Raw genomic sequence first — 14422 nt, 5'->3', positions numbered from 1 at the left:
AAATGCAGAATTTTAAAGCTGAAAGAAGTGAGCCTAGAGATAATTTAGTCATAGACTCATAGAACTTGCTTCTAGAAGGGACTTAGAAATCCTAGTTATTTGATAAATGAGGAAAACATGAAAGCAAATAGTGGCAACACAACAACCATAAATAATGTTTGTACAGAATTTCAAATTCTGCAACCTATTTTCCTCACAACTACCATATAAGGTAGAAAATACAAGTGGTCTTTTCGCTGCTCTTCAAACTGGATGGAACTCAGGCTCACCTCACTGATCCCATCTATCCTGTCCCAGACTTCACTGGTCAATGAACTTGCCTTATGTCAGGCAGTTTGTAGCTATGGGAGTTCTGTCTCCCTAGCTAGTGATTTTCCACTGCAACTAGTCCACTGCCTCTTGGGATAGCACCCAAGTCAATTGACCTAACTTTTTTTTTTTTTGCTAAACTTCATTCTTCATCTGAAGTGAAGAATTCAAATTGTTGCTGATTGGCTTTCAGAGGGCAAGGACATGCCTTCAAGAATGGGGACAGGTGTCCACCTAATAGCAACAAGGACAAATTACTACTCCCTAAGGATGTCACACCAGGGAACTGGGCACAAATGATGCTTGAACACTTTGCAAAAACACTAAAACCTCATTAATGTAGACTCCTCTAGTTATAATTGGAGATAATTTGGGCTGGGGCTGGGTGGAAGTTTACCTTTGTACTGTCTATTAAAAAGTTTGCCAAGCAAATCAGTAGTATAAATAAGATGGGGAAGAGAATGTTTTATATACTTAAGAGAAAATACTGTCTCCAATCACTTTAGTAGTACCCATTTAAGTACAAACAATTACTGTGCTAATTACAATCTATCCTTATCTGTTCAGTAGGTTCCCTAAGGACTTCTACTTGGCAACACTTAGCCTAGCTTGAGTTACTGTGTATACTTAAGGATAATGTAAGTGAATTTCCTTAAAAACAGTCTACACTTCAAATGTCCTACTAATACAGATGGGCCTCCCTCTACCCAGAAAAAGCAATTTATCTGGATATTCTATTTTTTTAGAAAGTGAGAGGAGGGAAATGAGGAGAGCAAACATTGTAGAGAGAGAGGGAGAAAGGGAGAGGGAGAGGGAGAGGGAGAGGGAGAGGGAGAGGGAGAGAGAGAGAGAGAGAGAGAGAGAGAGAGAGAGAGAGAGAGAGAGAGAGAGAGAGAGAGAGAGAGATTATGTTTTCCCCCTACAGAAGATTTTTTTAGAGCCAAAGATAACTTTCTTAGTCTAAGCACATAAAAATACACTGTTTATCACTTGGTTTGCCCATACAATTATCGTGTTTGGTATATTTAGAGATGTGAAAGCTTAGAATAAAATGGAAAGTTTGGGTAAAAGATGTACTTCTCTCTCTTCATTTTAGCCAATTTGTTGGAATCTTTTTTTTTTTAAAAATCCTTGGAGAAAAAAACAAACACTTCTCTTCCCCCAAATGTTCATGTCTCTTCCTTTAATTCCTAAGTTTTAAGAGTATGAGATTTCACCAAAGTATTTAATAATAATTGAGATGCCCAAGTCCTTGTCTACTCTCCCCAACTTTTCCTGAAGTAGAATTCAATTTTACCCTATGCTTGTAAGTAGCTCTTAGTTGCCATCCAATAAGAGTCAAATTGAAATTCAGGCACATAAGAGAGGAGCGGAGCTGATCTGGGCATCCAACTGTGTCATTTGAACATTCAACTCCAGAGCTACTCTCAGATAATCAACTTTCCTATTGGTGTCAATGCACTCAGCAACCCAGTTTCTGGATGAGTATGAAAGATGTGCTGCAAATGAAATAAAATGAAAATGATTTTTTAAAAAAATGGCATTGCATAATGCATTGTCTATCTGTCATTATGCATCAAGGCTGTCTGTTAAGGCTGGCTTTAGTTAGAGAGAGAATTCTCCCTACTTGGTCACTTCAAAGAGGATTAACATGGGAATCTCTTATGAAACTTGATATCACATATCTTCAGCAACCCCCTTATAGAGAAGATAATTTGAGCTCTGAGCACTATCTGGGTTTCTAACTTGTGGAGAGTCCAGAGACAAAAAATCTTTTTATGTACCTAGCTATATACCATGAGTAGTTTTGAATCTGGAAGGCAACTATGGAATAGCCTTATCTGACTTCTGTCTTTTAAAGATGAAAAAAACTAAGGGATAGAGAAGGAAAGTGATTTTTGAAGATTACAGAGCTAATAAGGGTCAGAATTGGGATTTGAACTGATCTTCTATTTCAAATACAGAACTCTTATCACTCTATCTCATTGAGCAGATAGCCCCAAAGAAGCACAACTCTGATATCAATGCATAAGAAAGTCATTTTTCTTGAAGATTGCATTCTAATAAGGTAACCCATTATGTTACTTGTCTTTATTGCTTCCTTCCTGATTCACTGATACTGCTCTAAGTAGAGGCTTACTTGCCTGGGCTATTATACCAGCAATATATCAATTATCCATGTCTTTAATTTCTTATGCCATCCTGCCATATATTGAAACTGTGATGTGAAAATTCGTCAGGTAGAAGCATAACTGCATAATTCAAGCATTCCTTTTTCCCTGAAACTTTCCTATGACATGAGCTGGGTTATAGTGCTGAGATCAGGCTCTGCCCTCTGTGGCCAAAGTAACTTCAAAGCATAAATAGAATCTCCCTTCACTCCTATCTCATCCCCCAAATCTATTTCTTCAATCCTATCCATAGAACATTTCTGTTTGTCTGTGTGTGTGTGTGTGTGTGTGTGTGTGTGTGTGTGTGTTTGCCTCTTTTAAAGCCCAAAGGAAGCCACAGTAATAGGAATGAAGTAAATCTACATGAGATTAAAGCATCTTCATCTAATTTGGGACTTTCAGGTTGCACTAATCCAATAAGCCTTAGGTCACTTCAGGGGAAGAGCTTCAGTTCTTCTTTTTCTGAACTGCTAGGCTGCTATATGTGGGAGGTAAAAACCAAAAGGCTTCTTATCTAATTAGCATTTGCAGGATATTCTGGAGTCCAATAGTTGGGTTTCCTTGGTTAAGTCACTTAATCTTTTTGGGGTATCAGTGATCTTTGTAAAATGAGAGAGGCCCTTCTGGTCTATGTTCTAAATCTCAAACAGTTCTAAAACTGTAAGTTTCATGGTCCTTTCTTATTTAAAAAATGCACTTTTCAAAATTCCAAGGTGCTTTCCTGGAAAAGTACGTGCTCTGTCCATAGAAACTTGGGGAGCTCATTAAACTTTGCTTTGTCCAAGATTCCTCTTCTGTAAAAGTCAGAGAGTGGATTAAATGATCTTGATGGTCTTCTCCAGCTTTCATCCTAACAATCGTTTAATTCTAAAATGATAAAACATTTTCTAATTTTTAACAGTCTAGGATTCTAAGTTAAATCACACAAAATGAAAAAAAAACAACTGTTTGACACTGTCAGGAAATAAATGAAAGACAGAAGGCTCTAAAGTCTGTGTCAGCTTCCAAAAAGACTCATCCTTCGATTTTTATTTCTTCTTCTCACTCCTTTCACTCTGCTGAAGCTTTTTCTTTTGCCTTCCGTTTCCTGGCAATCACAAACCCCTGCTGGCATTTCCTCCATGGAAAGAAATCAGGAAAGCAAGAAGGAAAGCCATAGGAACCATCTGGGAAATGCACTTGGTGACAAACCTTGTACTCTTTGTATTATGAATTGTTTCTGGACTCTCTTTGAGTTCCACTCAAGCAAATTTTCCTCTTTGCTCAAGAAAAGCTTGGGATATAGAAGCAGCTAGAACAGAATAGCCCAGTGGGGATTATTGTTTAAACACTGCTGATAGAGCAAAAGATTGTTTCTCAGGCTGATGGTTGTAGAATGGGGAAGGAAAAACTTGATTCTGTCATTTATTATCTATATTACCCAACAATAACACTTATTAAGTGTTTACTATGTGTCAGGCACTGTCATAAGTGCCAAGGAGACAAGGAAAAAGGACAAAAGTCCACTAGCATAGAGTACTTTCCATCTCATTTCTCTTGCTCACATGGCTAAGTATTTCAAACAGAATTCAAACTGAGGTCAACTAGGTAGAACAATAGCTAGAGACCTAGACTTGGATTGGGAAGATCTGTATTTGACTCCTACTTCAATACTTCCTAGTTGTATGTCCCTAAACAAGTTGTTTAACATCTCTTAGCCTCAGCTTTGATATCTGTGAAAATATAGCTAATACTGCTTTCTGTAACCCAGGGTTGCTGTGAGGAATTAAAAAAGATAATATTTATAAAGCACTTTATAAACCTCAACATGTTATATAAATGCGAACTATTATTATTATCATCATCATCATCGTTATTAATAGTCTCTATGTTTAGCATTTTTTCCACTACATTATACTACATTTAAAGTTTTACATTTATAAAATATGTATAGTTACAAAATATCTGACAAATATAATCTCATTTGGTGGTTATATTTATGACAACTTTGGGAGATAGGCTATATGTATATTATCGTCCCAATTTTAAAGATGAAGAAACCGAAGTTGCTGTGTTTCTGTGATCTCTTAAACATCAGAAAATTAGACCTGGACTTTAAACCTGTATCTTTTGACTCCAGTTCTACAGTTCTTTGCACTACTACACACTATATAAAAGCAACTGATACTCATCCAAGAGACTTGCAGAGGAATGAGTTAGAAAGTAAGATTGGTTTCCTGAAGTTCAGACCAACTTCTCTGATTCACATATGGTATGTGGAGGTTCAGAGACTCTAATCTAGAATATGCAATTTTGAAAAATGGGAAATCCTAAAGGGTGAACAGTCCATAATTGTCAAGACTTCTATGATGTTTTGTTTTGGCTAGATTGATAGAGGGGAACTTTAGTCATAATTAAAATAGTTGACATTTATATAATATTTTAATAATTGTAAAGTTATTTATCTATATTACTTTACTTGATCCTGTGAAGAAGTTATTAATTAATTTATTACTTTTGGCAAGGAGGATTAGACTTGTGATAAAGAGGACTACAAGTGAGGAAAACATGCAAACAAACAAACTCCCTCCATCGATGACTATCAGCATCTGTTCTGCAACTCATGGTCATAGAGAATTATGGGGCACTGAGAGGATGCATGGCATGGCCAGTGTTAGAGCTAGTACTTGAATTCAGGTCTTTCTGAAACTTTGGCTAGCCTTCTATCATTACATTATGCTGCTATCATTAAATGCTACAGGTATCATTGTCCCCATTTTACAGACGATGCTCCATATATGAATCTGAACAGAAATAAAATTTCTTTTGCAGTATAAACAAATATTTGGGAGCTTGATGAATGAGATAATTTTTTAAAAAGTATTCAAACTTTTCATTGAGAAACATTATCTTGAAAGTATCAGGAACTTTAAGAGAGTCAAATAAATTATGCAATAATTAATCTCCAAGTTTTAAATTAGGAAGGGGAGCTTCACTAAGGTACTACTTGGCATATAAAATTCCTAGGCCTCCTCTGGGATGTCTATCTGAATCTCTCATACTCCTGGGATAATCTAATCCTGAAGTTTTTCTCCTTTAGACTCTAAGTTGATCTGATAAGTTTTCTACAACTTTTCTACAACTAGTTCAGTGACTTCATTACAGTCAGTTGACATTTAAGATATACTAATTGCTTCAATTTCAGGCTTCTTGGAGTCAGGTGAAGTAGAAAGTATAGTAGGATTTACTGGCAGAATACATGGAGTCAAATCCCAGGTCCCACACTTATTATTTGAAGTGACAAGAAAGTCTGTTTTCCTCTGTGAACCTCAGTTTTCTCATCTTTAAAATAGGTATGAAAAATGCATACTGTTTCCTGTATAGAGTGGTTGTGATTAATGAAGGGAAGATCATAAAAAAATGTAGTATTTAACTACATAGATTCAACATAGCCAATTTTATCATATTTTTATTGGTCAGAAAGAGTAGGAAAAGAGATATAATATTGGACTAAACCACAATCCTTAGAATTTATCAGTCTGTTAAATACTGACAAAACCAGACTGTGACCAAGAAATTTTTTATCATAAGAAAGGTGAGAAAAATTTTGCCCTGTTTTGTGTGTGTTATATCTACTCAAGGCTTTGAATATTCACTCTGACATAGGCACCTTAATTTTTGACAAAATAAGTCTTTGCATACTATGTATTTTCTTCCTTTAAAATATATATCTTTTTAAAAAGACATAAATCTTTTTGTTCTTCTCTGTGTGTTGCACCCAAGACAATGACCCACCTTGTCTACACCTACTTGTAGTTCTGCCCAGAATATTTTACTTGAGAGAAGGAGCTAAAATGAGGCAATGGTGTTACAGAAAAAAGGAAGCATTGTTCTAAGATGAAGCTCCATATCATAGCAAACATGGAGAGAAACTGCAATGGCTACCTACTTCCTATTGGAGACTAAAAATAGTGGGACCAAATCAGCCTCAGTGGCCATTTGGTAAACTCTGACTCAGTATCCTCAGCATGTGTGATGTGGGTGAGAGAACACTGCAAAAAATAAGACTGGCTTTCCTTAACTTAAAGAAATGGAGACTTCATGCCATATTCAGAGGGAGATTTTGGTGCCAAATCTAGACTATCTAAAACAGTGGGTTTTAATATGGAAATGTATGCACTGGAAATCAGAGCAGATTGAAAGTTGCCTTTCGAGTAAAGCATCTTTCATCATTCCCTACTTTATAGGTCATTCCTGAAATTGAAAAGTATGGTTGAAAGGGAAATACATTAGATTTGGAGTCAGGGTTCATATTTCAGCTCTTCCTCTTACTAGTATGTGACTTCAGGTCAGTCTCTTGACCTGTCTAAATCTCAGTTCCCTCATCTGTAAAATCAGATTTGACTACATAGTTTCTAAAGTCTCTTCCAGTTCTGACATTCTATTATCATTGCATTATCCTATGACAAGGTTTTCTATTTCTAGTATGACTTTTCCATAGCTTATCCTGGGTCCAGGCTCAACCCACACTCTTAAGCAGTCCCATTCTTTTGTTATTTCTAAGGTTTGTTTCTCAGCTTTCTTTTTGGTCTTCATTGCTCAGTCCTAGAGTAGCTCAGAGTGGTAGTTCACTTAAGAACATTAATTGAGAGCAAAAATAGACCTTAGAATCAATCTAATTCAGTTTTCATATTTTAACAGATGGAGAAACTGAAGTCCAAAGACATTTAAGGGTTTGTTTAATGTTCCATAAGTAATAACTTTGTTTTAATCATTTTAATTCTTACATTATTTTATTTTATTTTTTGCAAGGCAAATGGGGTTAAATGGCTTGCTCAAGCTAGGTAATTATTAAGTGTCTGAGACTGGATTTGAACCCAAGTACTCCTGACACCAAGGCCGGTGCTTTATCCACTGCACCACCGAGCCACCCCATAAGTAATATCTTTAAAAGATTGAATTTGAATCCAGATCCTCTGATTACAGAGATACTGTTTACTCCATTGCTCACTCAATGGATTTTTGTTGTTCTTTATCATATATGATAAAAGTCAAAATTTTCCAGATATAGCTAAAGGAAAAGAGAAATTCTCAAATAATTTCTTAATCAAAAGTGAAACTTAGCCAAACTCCAATTTAATCAAAAGCCAGTGGAACAATGAATGAATCTGGCCTATTACACATCATTTGCAAGGGGAAATGATTCTGAAAGAATTTTTAAGTGCCATATTCTGGAACAGGAGAGGGAAGAAAAGCATTACAACCATATCTTTCTCAAACTTTTGAAGTCTCTAAACCATTATTTCTCTTAAAGAACTTTATTTTCCCCCCCTCAAAGTGCTAAGAATGGGGGGAAAATATATTTTCCTCAAAATTTCTCTTATAAACTTGAAGGAAGACAGAGATGAGATCACTACAATCAAGGGTGTTTACCCTAGGGTCCATAAGCCTTATTTTATTTTTTTTGAAATATTTTATTTGAGTTTTACAATCCCCCCATCTTGCTTCCCTCCCCCACCACCCACAGAAGCTAGTCTGTTAATCTTTACATTGTTTCCATGGTATACATTGATCTAAGCTGAATATGATGAGAGAGAAATCATATCCTTAAGGAAAAAAAAATAAAGTATAAGAGATAGGAAAATTACATAATAGGATGTTTTTTTAAAATTAAAGGTCTTTGTTCAAACTTCACAGTTCTTTCTCTGGATATAGATAGTATTCTCCCTCACAGATATCCCATAATTGTTCCTGACTGTTGCATTGATGGAATGAACAAGTCCATTAAGGTTGATCATCTCCCCCATGATGCTGTTAGGATGTACAATGTTTTCTGGTTCTACTCATATCGTTCAGCATCAATTCATGCAAGTTCTTCCAGGCTTCTCTGAACTCCCATCCCTCCTGGTTTCTAATAGAACAATAGTGTTCCATGACATATATATCATAAGCCTTATTTTAAAAAATAAAACTATATTTCAATATTTCAATTACTTTGTAATTCCATGTATTTTTTTATGTATTTAAACATAATTCTGAATAGAGATCTATATATTTCAAAAGGATCCATGACTCACAAATTGGTTAAGAACTTCTGTACTACAGCTAGAGAAGGAAGAAATAAATGAGAAATCTAAATAAGTTTGTGATAAGCTGTCTAGCAGATCAAACTTTACTCTTAAAACTGAATAATAATTTTGAATTTTCTACTTTGTGAAACTTGAGAGAAGCATAGAATAATATCATATCTTTAATAGTGTTCTTAAAGAGCATCCAATGAAATTATCAGGCCCATAGTAGGTTACCAGAATAAAGGATTTAAAGGGAGGCAAATGGTCCTTAAGTTACATGGATCAAAATGATAGGCATCCATCCATGTTGAGGACTGGATTTTTCCCAGGGTAACCAAGTTGTTATGAGGACTCAGCTAGTATAGCCTTTTATTTCATTTAATGGATGCTTATCATCCAAATTCCTATTTATGAGGAAATAATTATGGTAGATACAGTCTTTCCAAGTTCTTTTGGGGCAGAAAGAGAGTTAAAATGGGGAAATGGGGAAATAGCTATAATAATATTAGTGCATTTTTTCCCATTTGACAGATGAGAATGAGACCAGAAAGTTGAAATTACTTGACTGAGGATTCATAGGAAGAAAATAGTAAAGCCAAGACCAGAATCTAGGACTTTTTAAATTCAAGTTTAGTGTTATCAATATACTACCAACTTCCTTTTGCATATAGCCACCTGGAAAGTGACATAAAAGGGCATCAAAACTTATTTTGTATGTGGAGGAAAATGCTAGTTAGCTACTGCTAATAGTTAGCATTTATTGAGTACCATTAGTTTTGCAAAGCACTATATATGTATATATATATATATATATATATATATATATATATATATATATATATATATGTACACATACATATCATCTTATTTGATCCTTCCAACAACCTTAGGAGATAGGTGCTATTATTATTTCCATTTTACAAATGAGGAAATATATATAGAGAGAAGTTGAGTGGTTTGCCCAGAACTAATACAGAATTCAAATCAAGATTTGTTGATACCATGTTCAATATTCTATCCATTTTGCCACCTGTCTTGTTAACAACAAAGTTGTGTCTACTTTGTATCAAGCACTGTATTACAAAGGAAAAATGGGAAAAAATCTTTACTCTTAAAAATTTTATGTCTTTTGAGGGAAAGCAAAATGTACACATATAAATAAATATGAAATTCTAGATTTCTTTTTTAGTAGGAAGAAGTACACTAGCAGCTTGGGATGATAGTTCTGTTGTACAGTCAAGAAAGACCTTATATAGAATACAATACTCAAATTGTACTTTCAAGCAAACTTGAGATTCTAAGAGGCTAGAGTGAGCAAGAAGTATGTCCCAGACATGTGATACCTGAGCTTAATTTTGAGACCATACCAACTGTCCTGAGGAAAGTCAGGTCCATGGAAATTTAGTGGACACCAACCAAATATAGACTTCCAAATCTTTTCCCTTGAATGACTGGATTAGATCTTGAAGAAACACACCCCCCTTTCCACTTATTCTAATCCTCACATTAAAATAATAGCACCTAGAGTAGTCATAAAAGGATAACTTAGATACAGGAGCAACTTTCAATCAATCAATAAGTGTCTTTGTCCCAATGGCAGGAATAGGGGGCAGTATATAGGGCCAATTAAATACTCTCTTTGTTGCAATTTCTAATGTGCTAGTTGTCAGGGGTTTTACTGACAGAGGCAGAAAGTTGGTAGATCATATCTACTCCAGAGGACTGAGACTTCAGCCCTCCAAAGCAATCATAAGCTTCACCTCAGAGAGCTTTCCAATAAGAAGACTAAATCTTTGAATTACTGTTCATCAGGAAATAGGGTTACTCTGTAAACTGACTCAGAAAAAGAATACAATTAAGTTTAATCTCTTTCAAGAAGAACTTTGTCTCTGAGAGGATAAGGGTTGGCTATACATGGGAGAAAATGGGAAGAGTAGAATACTAATCTATATACAGACCATTAGGGATATTTTATTCAGGGCATTTAGCAAAACTCAAGACAAGGAAAAGGACTAGAAAATGAGACATAAGACAGAGGTGGACAGGACAAAGCCTGCTGGCCTCCACATGAGGCTCAGCTTGCAAATGATCACTGGTGTAACATGGGCAAGATGAAAATGGCCATTAAGTGCTGATATGCCTGCTGCTTCTAGGATAGTGTCCCCAAGAGCTCTAAGGATACATGAAGTGTGTAAAGAATTTTATGATGCCTCCATCCTCAGCTAAACCATCCTTGGCAATATCATAGCTAATAACTGAAATTTTCTTGCTGTTTGAATGAAAGGAGATGAAAGTGGGGATCTTTTACTGCACTGCACTCTAGTTCAGAGGGATTGACAGTGGATTTGAGGGATCCATATTCAATTTTGAATAGTATTGAATCTCTTGATTTAAAAAAGCAGACTTCATTGAGTCATGTGACCTGGATCAATAAGGTAGATTTCTGTTTATTAATAGGAGAAAGACCTCTTCTCCACATTCCATGTGCCTAATATAAACCTAATTCCTACACCTCGGAAAAGAAAACAAAACAACATGAAGCTCTAAGGATGGCATAACTTAGACTTGGTAAAGGAGCTGAGGGGCAATATCCCTTGATCAGCAATAGTAAGTAGAGATTCAAAGTGGGTCATCAATATCATTCCTCTTAACTTTACTCTCACTCTCTTCCTTCCAAATTAGCATCTTTCTTCTCTTTTAATTGGTCAGGAGGTTACCTAAGGTTCAAATTTACCTTTCTCTTGGCGATTTTCTTTTCTGGAAAATGTAATTATAGTAGCATTTTCCTTACTTTTTCTCTTTTCCTTTATCATTGCTAGGAACTTGGAAGTTCACATGACCTCATTTCAAGGTATACCCAACTGGGAACATGAGAAATAATCCATTGTCATCCTCTTTTCAGGAATAATTATGTCATATTTTTAGATTATTATTAGTGATTCTATTTTCATTCTATTTGAATAATTTTTTAATAGATGTGCATGTTTATACTGAGCTAGGAATTTACCCAGATGGTCCATGTGCCCAATAACTTCCAATTTATATTGAGTTCATGTGGTTGTTATTGAACTAATAATTTCCCCTATAGTCTGTATGCTTCAGTGTCTCTATTAAATACCTCTCTCTGGAGCAAAAATTGCTTCATTATTTTGAAGCACTGAACTTTCAGGCAGCCTAATGACTAATGCCTAGATTTAGAGAATACTGACCCCAAACACATTTGAGCTTCAAGCAGACTTGGTAATAGTGAAGGAAGCAGGGAATGTCCCTTCCCAAATCTTCTCATCTTTTGTAGGCTTGCTAACAAGCAGTGTTTGAGATCATAGACCTTTTGACTCACAAAAGATAAATTAGAATCAAGAACAACTCAAAGTGAGGCTCTTTTCTTCACAAAGAGAGCCCAATAAAATGAGAGAGCAGTTTACCCTCAGGGTTGCTGGTATCTGAAAACATCAAAGAATTTAGACTTAGAAGGTTTTAGAAATCATCTAGACTGGCTGTATCATATTACCAAAGTAGAAACTAAGGTCTAGAGCAAGGAAGTGATGTCAGATATCACATAGGTACTGAGTAGAAGAGATGAAATTGAAACCTAAGTCCTTTGACTACAAAATCAGTTCTTTCCACTACAAAAATTATATATGCACTTCCATATACTTAAATTCCTGAGGTTGGATATAGAGCACCATAAGTAGAAGCAGAAATATGAAAGAACAGGAGACAGGTTTCAGTATGTTCAGGTTAATATGAATGTTCTACCTTTCTGTTGCTATGCATTTAAATCAGATAACTCAGCACAACTCTTATTATATCAACAGGAAATAGACAAGGTCCAACTCATACCTGAAAGTCATCTGGAAGACTTGACCCTGGTTGACATGTTGGCTCCTGTTGTTGTAACCATGCAACATCTCCCCAAAGAGAGTGTCATTGAACTTGGAGTCAGGCTTGAGGCACTTGGGGCCCTCACAGACGTCCGATAGCATGAGGCAGGATTTACCATCTGGAGCTAGCTTATACTCCTCCACACAGCTAGAAAATGATAGATGAGATAATTAGACCCATACTCCAGTAAATAGTGAGGTGTAATAGAAAGAATGACGAACTGGTAGTAAAGAGATGTGTGTTTTAGTCCTGACTCTGTCACTTGTTTCAATTTGGCAAAATGATTTTCTTTGTCTGGGCATCAGGTTCCCATGCAAATAAAGGCATTTGATTGGATTATCTCTAATGTCCCTGGCTACTCTACCAGTTTATGAGTTTATATTTTAACAGTTAATTTTCTTTTTAAAATTTATCTTATTTATATTTAAAAACTTTTTTCTTCATATATCATTCAGTTCAAATGATATTATTTCCCCTTTCATAATGAAATAGTCATCTCATACTAAAGATTTTTAAAAATGATAGATTTGAAAACAGTTAAGCAAAACTCATCAACATATCAACTACATCTAATTGTAAATGAAATATTCTACATCAAGAGTCCTCTACCTTTCCAGTGAATAGAAGGAAGTACATTTTCTTAATTCTTCTCCAGGGTAAAGCATAATCATAAACACAAAGTATTCAATTTCATTTTTCTTCTGCTGTTTACCTTATTAGAATATTTTATATAACCTTTTCATGGTTCTGCTTACTTCATTGAGTCTCAGATCATGTAAGCTTTGACCCATGTTTTTATAAATTCATGTTCTAATTTCTTATGGATCAGTAATATTCCATTTCAATCACTTACCACAATTTGTTTAGACAATGGACAATCTACAGGGATCTGTTATATTTTTTCCCATTTCTTTGCTATCACATAGAGAAATGCTCTGAATATTTTGGTGTATTAAGGACCCTTCTTTTTGTCTCTGATCTTCTTTGCCTTGAAATAAGATTTCTGGGTCAAAGAATATCAATAGTTTAGTTTCTCTTTTTAAAAAGCATAATTCTAAATTGCTTTATAGAATAGCTCTACCAATTCATAGCTCTATCAGCAGTGCATTAGTATCTGACTTTTTTCAACTTCATCTACATTGATTATTTGCATCTCTTGTCATCATTGCCAATTTTCTGAGTGTGAGGTAAAATCTCAGACTTGTTTTCATTTGCATTTTTCTTACTATTAGTCATTTAGAGCTGTCTTTCATAAGATTGTTAATAATTTACAATTTTTTAAGAATTGTTTCTAATAGTCTTTTGTTAGGATCCCATCTAGCTCTATCATTTAATATTTTAATGTTCTTTTCAGCTCTAATATATTATGATCAAAAGTTCTCCAGTGCTTTTCATTTTATAATCATGAATGAAATAAGTAAAATCTAGAGAAATAACTGTTCGTGTTTCTTGAAGAAGACCATGCCAAAGACCATGCACGAGAATTGAGTGAGAGAGGCGCTGTGTAAAGTCACCAGCCTCACTTTCTCCTCTGGAGTCCCCTGATTCCAGTGACCAGATATGAATCAGGATGACTTGAGATAGCTCTGAAATTGAGGAAATCAAGGTTAAGTGACTTTCCCAAGTTCACACAGCTAGTAGGTATTAAATTTCTAAGGCCAAATTTGAACTCAGGTTTTCCTGATTTCAAGTCTGGTGCATTTAGATGTTAGAAATAATTAGCACTGGTCTGAGAGAAGTGCAATTTCTTTCAAATAATTCCTTATAATAATGATACTTCTTTTATATAGTGAGTTTTGCATTTGTAAAGCACTTCACACACAATATCTCATTGAAACTTTATAGCATCCCTGCAAGTTGAATATTGCATATATTACTATCTTCCCTTATCCCTCCTTTTTTTTAAAACTTAAGGTAGCCTGAGATTCAGTTTATTCAGGTGAATATCAGAGGGAGAATTTGAACTCAGAACTGCCTGACTAAAATTCCTTTCTTACATAATGCTCT

The 14422-nt window shown here is 35.1% G+C and overlaps 1 protein-coding gene across 2 annotated transcripts in view; it reads right to left on the bottom strand.

Annotated features, from left to right (window-relative positions):
• ASTN2 (astrotactin 2) overlaps positions 1-14422 on the bottom strand; it is a 1297121-nt gene that overhangs the window by 559034 nt on the left and 723665 nt on the right. For both annotated transcript variants that reach the window (XM_074211727.1, XM_074211725.1), the window contains one exon: positions 12374-12562. In XM_074211727.1, coding sequence (XP_074067828.1) covers positions 12374-12562 — 189 coding nt within the window. The remainder of the gene's footprint in view (positions 1-12373; positions 12563-14422) is intronic.

Source organism: Macrotis lagotis, chromosome 1, assembly GCF_037893015.1.
Source record: "Macrotis lagotis isolate mMagLag1 chromosome 1, bilby.v1.9.chrom.fasta, whole genome shotgun sequence".
NCBI classification, from domain to species: domain Eukaryota; kingdom Metazoa; phylum Chordata; class Mammalia; order Peramelemorphia; family Peramelidae; genus Macrotis; species Macrotis lagotis.
Note: the sequence above shows the minus strand (reverse complement) of the source record. Positions and strands in the feature narration are given on the sequence as shown.